The sequence below is a fragment of the Mchenga conophoros genome, linkage group LG4 (genome assembly GCF_057382185.1).
Source record: "Mchenga conophoros isolate Kocher_MC1m ecotype Shallow Benthic linkage group LG4, M_conophoros_male_GT1.1, whole genome shotgun sequence".
NCBI classification, from domain to species: Eukaryota; Metazoa; Chordata; class Actinopteri; order Cichliformes; family Cichlidae; genus Mchenga; species Mchenga conophoros.
Window position 1 is genome coordinate 26,260,433 of NC_140529.1, and position 12,260 is coordinate 26,272,692.

General features: G+C 38.3%; 3 protein-coding genes across 3 annotated transcripts; 1 reads left to right on the forward strand and 2 right to left on the reverse strand.

Annotated features, from left to right (window-relative positions):
• Positions 1 to 259: 259 nt before the first annotated feature.
• LOC146576195 (B-cell receptor CD22-like) lies at positions 260 to 3,984 on the reverse strand. The gene is made up of 6 exons (XM_085272518.1): positions 3,973 to 3,984; positions 3,064 to 3,204; positions 2,704 to 2,980; positions 1,755 to 2,000; positions 1,523 to 1,613; positions 260 to 317 (listed from the first exon to the last, which is right to left on the reverse strand). Exons 1-6 carry the CDS (start codon positions 3,982 to 3,984, stop codon positions 260 to 262), a joined length of 825 nt encoding a protein of 274 aa, XP_085128644.1.
• Positions 3,985 to 4,734: 750 nt separating this feature from the next.
• LOC146576196 (sialic acid-binding Ig-like lectin 7) lies at positions 4,735 to 8,329 on the reverse strand. The gene is made up of 9 exons (XM_085272634.1): positions 8,041 to 8,329; positions 7,631 to 7,957; positions 7,287 to 7,544; positions 6,195 to 6,452; positions 5,992 to 6,079; positions 5,867 to 5,921; positions 5,618 to 5,748; positions 5,482 to 5,535; positions 4,735 to 5,341 (listed from the first exon to the last, which is right to left on the reverse strand). The coding sequence occupies exons 1-9, from the start codon at positions 8,093 to 8,095 to the stop codon at positions 5,209 to 5,211; spliced, it is 1,359 nt and encodes a 452-aa protein (XP_085128760.1). The 5' UTR covers positions 8,096 to 8,329; the 3' UTR covers positions 4,735 to 5,208.
• A 2,526-nt stretch (positions 8,330 to 10,855) lies between these two features.
• LOC146576197 (neuropeptide B-like) lies at positions 10,856 to 12,041 on the forward strand. The gene is made up of 2 exons (XM_085272635.1): positions 10,856 to 11,182; positions 11,703 to 12,041. The coding sequence occupies exons 1-2, from the start codon at positions 10,925 to 10,927 to the stop codon at positions 11,829 to 11,831; spliced, it is 387 nt and encodes a 128-aa protein (XP_085128761.1). The 5' UTR covers positions 10,856 to 10,924; the 3' UTR covers positions 11,832 to 12,041.
• The last annotated feature ends 219 nt before the right edge of the window (positions 12,042 to 12,260 follow it).

Below are 12,260 nucleotides of genomic sequence, written 5' to 3' on the forward strand. Positions count from 1 at the left end.
GCTCTTACATTTTCAACAGAGGGCAGAATAACCCAATTATGTGTAGTAGTATTTCACACTGTACTGTGGCTGCTCATCAGGGTTAAAAAAAAAAAAAAAAAAAAGTATCTCGAGTTGTTAGGTGTTAGTTGTTAGCTCTAAGTTTTTCCACAACTCCCCTATAGTGGGTCTTAAATGATGTAAAATGAGTGCTGAACACTCCTTTGTGGACCAATGTGCAAGCAAAATGTTAGGTTAAAGTCACTCAGATCAAACCAGCTCACTGGATCTTTGCCATCACCACCTTTAGATGTTGTAGGTGTTCCTCCCACGAGTCACTGTAAATCACCACATCAGGTAGGCTTAACGATTATATCCATTAACCTTTAAAAAGTTAAGGGTGCCCCATGGAGACCAAAGGGTAAAACACTGCAATGAAATAAACCTATTCCTGGAATCGGAAAGGCTGTGTATTCTAAATGCACTTGCCAGTAATATTTACACAAATCTAAGGTTGTGATGTATCTGGCCTTTCCTAGTCTTTCCAGCAGCTCATCAATGAAAGGCAAGGGATAAGGATCGAAACAGGAAATGCTGTTTAGCTTTCTCGAGTCTGGACAAAATTGAAGTTGAGTTCAAGTATCTGACTTAAACACCCAAAATTGGTGTTTCAGCCAAATAGCTGCACTTTGGTACATCGCTTTCATTTTGGGCAGGTCCATTACCGCGATAAGTAGAAACCACTAAACAGACAGCAGTACAAAAGCTTGTGTTCAGGGTGGGGGTTTCCACTGACTCAGACACAGCATACAAGAAGGATGGCAGCAGAGTCATTTTTGCCATTGTTCACTTTGTTTGTTTGTTTGATTGATTGATTGATTGATGTTGTCCAATTTGTGCCCTACACTATTGTCTGGAGCTGAACTGTGATTTATGAAATTTGTTCTTGTTGAACTTTACCTGTACAGTGTGCTGTAAATGGTACAATCATCATCCTTAGTTGAGTCCATCTTTTGCTCCCTGCTGATGACATAGTGGATCAGTGAAAAATGCAGCACAAGTTGAATAATATGTTGAAGCTGCAGGGATAGCTCACACGCATGCTTTTGTTTTGCTTTTAAAAACGATCGTTGAGTGCATGACTTGTTCCTCTTGTGACTGGCTCATGTCAACCACGGGATAGTTGCAGTAGTCCGTATTCTAGATACAATAATTAATAAGACATCAAAGAACACATATATAAGTTTCCTGCTTGGTGAATTGTACTCAGTCAGACAACACAAAATAACTTGCGAATAACTTGGGTAAACTATAAATGGGTTTCTTCAATAAACTAACTTATTAGGCAACCTCATAATGAGCTAACCTCTGCATTAAGAAAAAAAACAACACAACCAGTAAGCTTAATTGTAGCGCCATCTGCATGTTTACCTCATTTTCATTTTCTTGTGACTCTGTCCTTTTTGTGCACTGTCTGAAAGAAGAGATTTCCATCACTTTATTGTTGCATGTGTGAGCTGTAACAAATATAAATACACTTTACCTTCTGATGGCAACAACAGTGACCACAATGAGGAGTGCAGCAATAGAAGTACAGATAGCAATCTGATCTCTGGTGCCTGTCCACCAGTACACTGAGGAAACATGGATGTTGCACGTTAAAGTAAAAAAGACTGAACAAGTACGGTTTGTTTGGAAGGGTTTCCAAGGGCAGACTCTTCTTTGCAAAGCTGCGTCTGCACAAGCCACAGTGTTTGGAACATAAATCTATTTACCTTTGCCCCTTAACAGCACTGTAGAGGAGTTGTGACTCCCGTATTTGTTTGTAGCCATGCAGAAATAGTTGTGATCATCCTGAAAATCCTTCTTCAAATGTAGTTCACGTTGGTGTCCTGCTGCTGAAATGTGATCATTATATATTTTAAACCAGGTATAGTTCTCCACTGCTGGATTTGCATGGCTGTGGCAGATCAGGGTCTCTGTTGATGGTGTGACAGAAACTGATGTGTTCCTGGGGCCATCTAAAATAAAGTCATTAGTGAAATCATCTTACATAAATCAGATTCATTATTTTGGTATCTAAATTGTGAGGAAATATTTAATGTGTTGCAGTAAAGAACAATGTTTCCATGCTTAACTCTTACATACTGCTCATATGTCTTCAGAGTATTTGAATGCACAAACAGCCACTTGGCATTAGTAAATGAATCATTCATTCTTAATTTAAGTTTTAGAGAGTAAGGACTGTGTATCTGTTAGATTTTGCAACATTTAGTCAATGATTTAAAATGCTTTTAACTACAATTCATGCTTTAACCTTACATTTATAAAGCATTTTATTCTGTAAATTTCAAAGATTTTATCTGCCGCACATCTATGACCCTCTGAATTATCTTATTATGCACATCCTATTTGATCACTCCTATGCTGTTTTGCTATTTCACTGTTTAACGAGTCCATTACAATTCAAAAGCCAGCAGGCACCTATCTCTGGGAACCTGGGCAAATGTGATGTGAACAGTAACAGTTCTCATAACACTGTCATGGCTGAACTGTAGAAAAACTTTCAACTTTGTAATAGTTTGGGTCATTTTTGCAAAAGTCATCCAATTTCAAGCTGAAAGAATCACATCTCTGGTATTGTTGCTCAGGTCAAATGTCAAAATGGGTCAAATTTGGCCTAAGCAGTATGTAAGGTTTAAAACATCGCTATACAATACTCACATTCAACATCAACATGTAGGACTCCTGAAGTTGTTCCTGTGCCTGTTTTTAGAGAACAAGTGTAGTTTCCAGAGTTTGTGAAGGAAACATTTCTTAATTGCAGCACTCGTCCATCCTGCAGGTGTTCTCCATTCTTAAACCAGATGAAGACAGATGAGAAGTTGCCAACATCACATCTGTCTGTGCAAGTAAGATTCACAGAGTCGCCTTCCTGGATTGATTCGTGTCTTTTGAGTTTCGTCATGGAAATGTTAAAATCTATGAGAGAAATGAATAACTTATGTTTCGACCTTGTCAGATTAAACAGCAAAGGGGAGTCGAAATTCTTTAAAAAGAAAACCAAAATTAAATCTTACCAACGATTTTTAGTGTTGACCCACTTTTTCCAGTCCATTGGCCATTTGTGGAGTTGGTTATAAATCTAAAGGCATATTTTCCTTCATCACTGTGCTCCACTTGGTGTATTTGCAGTGAACAGTTATTCCGTTTGTTACCAACATACTGAAATCACGAAGAGCTATTATTTGAGCCACTGTGATAAATGAACGGACCTGCAAAAATATTTTTGTGTCCCCACATGACTTCCTGTACTATGTGTTTGTCAGGATAGGAAAATGAACAAAGAATGACAACAGATGATCCTTTCACTACACACATATGAGGCTGTTGATACTCTACCTTCCACTTACTGCAGAGAACACCTGGAACAGAAGCATTAATCTTAATTTTCTTTTGCTTAAACATTTCGAAATTCCCTTAAAATAAGAAATAAATGTCGTACTTACCTCCAAAGAACAGTGTTAGTGTCAATTTTAGGGTGATGTGTTCAGTGCACATGTTGGAGCTTTTTTAAGTTACACAAGCATAAAGTTTAAAATCACTTAAAGTTATCACGAACGGACAGAGAAAAAGTGACTTTGTCCTTTATCTTCTTTGTCTGCTATGCGCTACTTTCTACATGGTAGGTGCCATCTGGTCATGCAAACCACAGATGCAGTCAACATCTAAGGTTTAGAAGAGAGCATATGAAACCATGTAGCAGCATCAGAGGCGCTGTGGTATGTTTGTTTTTTTTTTCTCTGCTCTTCTTTTCTAACCAAATGTTGCTGGAACATAACGATTCATTCTCTTGAATCTCATGCATGTCACCAGACGTTTTACTGCCCACCACTGATTAACAGCTAACACTCATATCACACAACAATGAACAGATTTCACAGCAAATTTATAATATGAACCCCTCTGTGGGAAAAATGGGAAACGACTCACGTGCACAGCCATTATTGCTAGGTTTGATGTTGATGCATGTAATGTGCCATTACAGTGTTTTATTCACATTATCTTATAATGCATGAAGGCAAGCAGTGGCATGGTGCACAGATCCGTGTTTTAAATCCGCACTGAGGCTTTTCTGTGTGGAGTTTCTATGTTCTCTCTGTGTCTGTGTAGGTCTTTCTGACTTCCTACCACAATCCATAGGCCACATGGGTCACATTAGGTTCTGACCCTGCCTCCTACCCTGGGTAAGGAGGTCAGTCCACTGATAGATGAACGCACTGACTGATCATGTCCACAGTGACAAACCGATCTGAACTGCAGAGAATTTCTATAATTGAGGTGAGTGGCGGAGTTCTTGAAGTTTAAGAACTTCTGAGAATTTGTCACTGTTGTCTCTTTAAGTCGAATCATAGACAAGAACAATTTGTAGTTCTTTTAAAAAAGCATTCACACACTGCTCTTTACTTTTCTTTCCTACTTCATTTGTCTGTTTTCTTTTTCTTTGCATTATACATCACATACTAATGGAATATTGACAGTATAGTACTGCCTCTGATTACTATTATCCACTGGAGTTCATTACAGTAATGTGAAAACACCTCCTTCTTCTTCTTTCTAAATTCCCCCTGTGACCTGCTACCTCAGATCTAAAATTGTGTTGTTTGAGTAATTGAAGACCCAATCGCAGGAGACATAATGTTCAACAGAAAGTGAGCTTTAATGGAGGAAATAAATCCAATACAAAATGGTTTAAAAAGGAACTCCAAATAGCAAAATCCAAAAGGCACAAAGGAGACTAGAACAGTACAGCGTACCATCAGGAACGTAACTGAACAAGACCGACACAACACAGCAAAGGAATATACATACACACCAAGGGCTGATTAGGGATTACACAACAGGAAATCAGGTGAGGACAGATAGGAAGCAGTAAAACCAGTAAAACAGAAAAGAGAACAAACAAGACAAACACCGAAGTTAATGCTAACACAAGAGAATGCCGAGCATTAACAATAGTGAAAAATGGGGGGAATGCATAAATAAAATACAGTACTCACAACATACTAAAATAATAAATAATATAGAATGACAAAGAATTCAACCTGGAGCTGGAATCAAGCAGAAGATCTCGAACCCCAACATCAAATCTTGGGACATGAATGGGCAGTATGGGAGAGTGGGCAGGTCACTGTTCCTCTCCTCACAAGTTCACCCAGTGTGAAGTCACTAGAACTTTGACCCCTTTAACAAACAGGCTCCCTCTTCAGTATATGGAGGCTGCTTTCTTTTAGGCGAGGCATATATTGGGCCAGCTGCCTCCTGTCGGTTCTGTGGGTGGTTCAAAGCTGCACAAACTGGTCTAAGTAATGATACAGAAATGACAGCATGTAACAGAATGAAGTGTCCATAGCTCCTGACAGATACACAATTTCCCATATTATCGTTATTATTACTATCATTATTAGTAGTAGTAGTAGTGGTATACTGTCTGAGTCTTACCTGCAAACTGTGCTGTAAATGACATCTTCACTTTGGGTGTTCTTCTGCTGCTCCCTGCACGTAATACATTCTATCAGCATGTTCCTCCAGTACAATAAATAATATATTTTTATCTTATATTGTTGAAATATCTCACGCGTTTGGCTTTCTTTTGTTGTGGAAGTAAACAGCCACGTAGACGATTTCAGTGGTTTCTCCTTCACTCTGATCCTGATGTTGTGGTTGGTTATCATCACACATTGAGAGCCTGCTGACACGACCTGTGTTCTAGATAAAGTCACAAAGAAGCAACGCACAATTAACAACAATCTTCATTTTTTTCTACTGAACTCTAAATTTGAACTTCTGTTATTAATTAATGATTGTCCAGCAGTAATAGTAGCACCTGCGATTCTTTCTCACCACTTTCCACCGGTGACCTCATTTGCTTTTTGTTAAGTCTGAAAGATAAACAGAATTTAGGCGATGTGTTACAAAATTAGTGACATTTCAAAATTAGGTAACACTCACCTTCTAACAGCAATAAAAGTGGTCACAATCAGAACTACAGCAACTGTTACAATGACAAGTACGTATCCCCAAAACATTGGCCAGTTTTCTGTGAAACAAATTCATTGTTTTAATTCAGTAATGCCAGAGCCAAGCAAACTTTTAATGGTTATTGATACGAGTCAGAAAGCATCCAATAGCACCAGCCACTCAAACCTACTTACTTTTAATGTTTAAAGTGACAACAGAAGAGTTTTGACTTCCGTGTTTGTTGGTGACACTGCATAAATACTGGTCACTGTCCCTAGGGTGGAACACTGGCTGATGTCCAACATTTACAGAATCACCTGCAGCTATTCTGAACCACGTATAATTCTCCACGGGGGGGGGGTTTGCATGACTGCTGCAAATCAGGGTAAAGTCGCTGCCAGGGTCTGCCCCCAAAGGTGGTTGGACAAGCACTGTGGTGTTCCTAGGGCCATCTGAAAATTAATTTTATTATTTGGGCGTTATCGTTGTCAGTTATCATTGTGAAAATTTAGAAATATGCAAAGGACCACATAAGAAGCAACCTTCCCAATTTTTCAAGCACTAGGAGTACACTAACCTCCAGATCCTTAATTTAAAGCTGAATATCTGGACTTTGATCACATCTTGCCTGTTTAATTTAAAACCCACTGTGCTGGTGTGCAGTGACAAAGTCACAAAAACTGTGTAATTATCCAGAAATCATCCTTGGACGTAATTGCACATTTCTCAACTCCCTATGAGTCAGCAGTAGGTGACTAGAACTGATGGCAGCATATAAAGCCCACGGCTCTCACGCTAGAGACCGGGGTTCACATCCAGCTTAGATCTGTTATGTGTAGGTAACAATAGCAGTTTAGCTTATAATAAGAAAAGACTGAAGTTTTAATTAAGACTAAATAAATATTGCATGAGAATATTTGCATCAGAATTAATGTATTTTAGTGTGCACATTAAAGCTAGTTTGCGTATGTGTTATTTTTTAAAATAAGTCCCAGAAGCTTGAGCAGAAATATCATACCAATTAGACAGTCATTAAAAGCCCCCGTGCATTTCTGTGATGTAATACCTCAATGACTATATAACAGTATAAATAGTGTAATTCACTGATCTACTTCTCACTAATAATTCTTAGACATTTCCCATTATCAGGTTATTCAATGCTATAAACAGTTCAGAGATTTAAGATGCTAAAAGGCAGAATGTAGGAGATCATTACTCATTACTATTTCAGCATCATTAATTATTCCTTTTTACCTTAAAGTACTGATCTTGTGTCTTGTACTCACATTCAACATCTATACCCAGGACTCTTGAAGTTGATCCTAAGTGTGTTTTTAGAGAACAAGTGTAGTTTCCAGAGGTTGTAGGGGACACGTTTCTTAAATAAAGAGCTGCTCCTTCGTGTAATGGCTCTCCATTCTTAAACCAGGTGTACGCAGATGAAATCTTACCACCATCACAACTGTTCATGCAGGTGAGATTTACAGAGTCGCCTTCCCTTATTGCTTCCTTTACAGAAGGTTTTGACATAAAAATAGTCAAATCTGAAAAAGCAAAGCGACACTTTAATCTTAACTGTTAAAAGCTTTTATTTATTTAAAGAACAACAACAGCAGCAACAAAAACTTACCAACTGGGGCATTTTCTTCATGAGGTCTATTAGACATGGTGTTAAATCTGACAAAGTATCTCCCTACATCACTACACTCCACCTGGTGTATTTTCAAAGAACAATTGTGATATGTGTTTCCGATGTACTGGAATCTTGTGAAAAGAGTTCGTAAACTGCTAGAAATTAAGCGAGCCTTTAAAGTAGCAGGCTGTAGGTGACCCCACAGGACCCTCACTGTTTGGTTGTCAGGATTTTGAAATGAACAAAGAAAAATGACTGAGGAGCCTTTGACTGCACAAATAAGACGCTGCTGATGCTTCACTTTCCACATATTGCAGAGAACACCTAAAAAAGACAGATTCACTCGATAGCTGTAATCATTTAGCATTCTTGTAAAACATTAAAGAAGATACAAGTGCTGCATTTACCTGTCAGAAACAGCAACATTAACATCCATGTCAGGTGTCTGTGTTCTTCATACATACTTGAAACTCCTTTCTGATGTTAAAATGCTCACAAGAAGAGACATTTGCAAGTTTGCATTTGATCTTTTGTTCTCAAAATGAACATCTCCTCTTTTTTTTCCTTCTTTACTGATTTTGTACTCTAGATACTGTACACACTGCTTCCTGTAAAGAAAAAAAAAAGACTTAAAATCAGGTCATCTAAGCCGCAGTTTCAAGAAACACGATATCTCTTGCCGTTTAACTGAGAGCAGTACCGAGAAACCCCATCCCCTGTGCATGTGCGTGACAGTCTGATGCTGCTTTGTTGTGGTGAAAGCAGAGTTAGAGCAGAGGTAGCAATCGGGAGCTGCGTTTTTTAATCATTTTTTGTTTAACAATGTGCACATTGTGTCGTTGTCCATAAGACACTGTTTTGGTTTATGTGTTTCATTTATTTGCCTTTTTGGATTGAGTGATTATGAAAAATAAAGTGTGGAGGTGAAGGGGTGGTGTAAGACTAAAATCTTACAGTTGCATTAGCTGTGAACTGAGAGGCTGACATGATTAGATAACCAGCTTTTTCTGCATTTCAGGATCATAGGAACTTCATAAGAGCTTTACTAGAATTACTCAGGCTGTCTACTGTGTTTCCGCTCTTCAGATGCTCTGCCAGGCCTTTGCTGCAGTTGCATTCACTTGTTGCTCCTTTGTGAGTCTTTCTGCCTTCTGTTCTGTCTTCAGTAAATGAATAACATGCTTGTGATCAGGTTATTGACTCAGCCACTTAAGAGCAATCTATTTGTCTTCAGATATTTTTGGGTTGTTTTGCAGCTGCGTTGTGGATCTTTACCATCTGTAGCCTAGCATAAAGCCACTTTTGCATTTATCTTCTTTCAAATGATCATTACACACATTTTTAATGTTTTATCTTTAATATTGCAGTAATAAAAACACGTTGTTTCAGACATTAGCACAGGGGGATAATGGGGAAGGTGAGTATATGTAACACATAACGCTTGACAAGAACTAATACGTATGTCACTTTTGTTAGTAACCAGCTTGAGAAAAACAGAGAGAAAATGGAATGAAAAATATGTTCAAATGATTTATTAACAACAATAATAACCATTATTTAATCATTATCCATCCATCTATTCTCTTCTTATCCAGTTCAGGGTCACGGGGGAACTGGCGCCTATCCCAGCTACTATAAGGCAAGAGGCAGGGAACACCCTGTAAATGTTATAATTGGCATCCTATTCTCATGGTAAATGGTAAATGGCCTGTATTTGTATAGCACTTTTCTAGTCCCTAAGGACTCTACACAACCAGTCATCCACCCATTCACCAACACATTCACACACTGGTGATGGCAAGCTACATTGTAGCCACAGCCGGATACTGGCGCCACCGGGCCCTCTGACCACCACCAGTAGGCAACGGGTGAAGTGTCTTGCCCAAGGACACAACAACCAAGACTGTCCAAGCCGGGGCTCGAACCGGCAATCTTCCGATTACATGACTTCCAGCTCTTGAGCCACGATCGCCCCTATCATTCTCATGATAATCATCTTCCTTATTGTCAAATACATGGATAGTTATATATTTAAAGGTCATATAAAGTATATGAATTCTACCCACATAATGCACAGCTTATATAAAAAAATATATATATATATATATATATATATATATATATATATATATATATGTAAATTGTAATGATAATTAGCAGAATACTGATCGATCAGTTCAAACTGTGTCATCAAGTCACATCCACCATGTTTAACAGATGATGTGATATGTTTTGAATGATAAGCCCGTCCTTTCCTTAAGATGATCTTGGTTTCATCCACTCAAAGAATGATGTTTCAAACCTGAGCAGACTTTTCTTTTTCTAGATGTTTTCCAGAAAAGACTGATTTGTCACCTGTTGTTCACTGTAGGTGAATCATCTGTATTTAGATTTCAGCAGGCCTGTCTTGAGTGGAGATTTTAGGCATTCCTCATGTCTAAGAAAATCCAAATTGATCATCTTTCTTTTTATCTGATGTCTTTTTAATAAGTCTGTTGTTTATTTTGAGTTTCTATGATGACATATAATTCAGCTTCAGCCTTTATCATAGGTGAGTTGTTACACAGGGGCTTCAGTTAAGAAACAACAGTAGTCAGTCTGGATCTGGTATAACGATTAAATATTTGCAAAAACTGAAATGTGACCATTTGAGAAAATGCAACCAAAGGTCTTTAAGATCACACTAGCCATGAAGAGTTGGTGAGGAGTTCTCAGACTGGCCCCATGAATTGTTTATACGCAAAGATACACAACAGGCAGCACATTTAACTCTGTATTTATAACAGACCAAAGGCTTTGTATTTTGTTCTGCACAGCAGCAGTTTCTATGACTACTTTCCATCGCAATAACACAATGAGAGGGATTTCCATACTGACATATAAACACCTACGGAATTAACTAATGTTGAAATAAAAGGCCATACATTTGGACATTAACATGGTCAACTGCCCAGTTATTTTGCAGCCTGTGTAAGTGGAGGGACAATGTTTTTAAAAAATTCCTGTAATTTACCATATTTTGTTAAATCCCTTTGATTAAAACCTACAGAAATAAACCGAGAATTTGCGTCACCCTGGAAATACACGCATCAAACACACCCCATCTAAAAGCGCAATCTAGCCTATAGTATATCAATGATCGCGCAGCTTTCCGTGACGAAAACTAGCTGCATAATCACGGGTCGCTATAAGTAGACTCGGAAAACGAGGATACAAGCAGTGAGCGGTCACTTCCAATAGGACTTGTTGCTCTAGAGTAGAGGTGCGAACATTCAAGCGTCAGTGCTCGTCATGAAGAGGTCTCCTAAACTCGCGCTCCCCATTGTAGTCATCTCAGTGCTGGTCGCTTGCAGTCCAACGGAGGCATGGTACAAGCAGGTGGCCGGCCCAACCTACTACTCGGTAGGCAGGGCGTCCGGTTTGCTGTCCGGTATTCGGAGATCAGCTTACGTGAGGAGAGAGGAGCCGCACCATGCAGACACTGACGAGTCCGCAACAAACAACGTGTTCTCCGAGATCCCGGCGTCCAGTTCCTTCTTGAAGACGATGGTGAGTGGTCGCTTTTTAAAAAGAATTTTAAAAATCTAATTTTCTTTTCGACTAAGGATAGCACGCTTACAGACAAACATAAATAAAATCTAGTGGAAAAAAATGAAAAGTATTGTTTTTATGATAATCTGTTACCGTCACTTCAGTAAGGAAGGAGCTGTCCATTCAGCACCGTTAGACTCTTATTTGTACTTTTTTTTTTTAAGCACAAATAATAAAGTTAAGTTTTAAAAAAAAAAATCTCATTTTATAGCAAAATATAAAAATTTAAAGCTTAACTGTGCCAGTCTGTAATCTACAATTTTCCAAATGTTTATTTTTAGAGCAACAACTTTTAAGCACTTTTTTCCACTTTAAATTTTGTGTAAATGTTACGTGCAAAATACCTCAATGGTACTTCCTTAAAAATTAAAAATAAAAATCTTATGTCAACTTACTCAGGTTTCCAGAATATATAAGGTTATTGATTTCAGATGCTCTCTCATGCAGTACCATTTGTCTTTTTCCTCTCTCCAAACAGCCTGTTTGTATAAAAGACATTACACCAAACCTGCAGAGCTGTGAACGCATCCAGGACATCAAGGCTTCATTTCGGTGCAAAGCCGATGTCTTCCTCTCTCTGGACTCGTCAGATTGTGAAGCAGACTAAGCAGCAAAGCCAACAGCTGGGATAGATGACCAAGCATACTTCTTGCAGGACTGACATTTTAAAACTGGACATTTTAATAGGTGTTGCACTAGAGACGCTACTCTTATGAACCATTTGACTAGAATAAACCTGCTCTAAATTTTTAAGCTTGAAAAGAAATGTATTAATGTTTATGAGTTTTCTTGAATAAAGTATTTCATCCTTGTTCAGTCTGCTGAGGTATTACAGTGTGATTTTTTGCTTGCACCCAAAATTGCAAGCTGAAATGCCTTAGCTCAAGCACTGCAATGACAAGTTAGTGGTACTAAATGTCAACATTTAAAATGAAACATTTCCAAAGTTGCAGTTAACCTTCTGTTGTCAACGAAATGTTGCTGCATGTATATTTTTGGGTTTTTAACAGTAAAAGACAGGGTAAGAAGAAAAGAG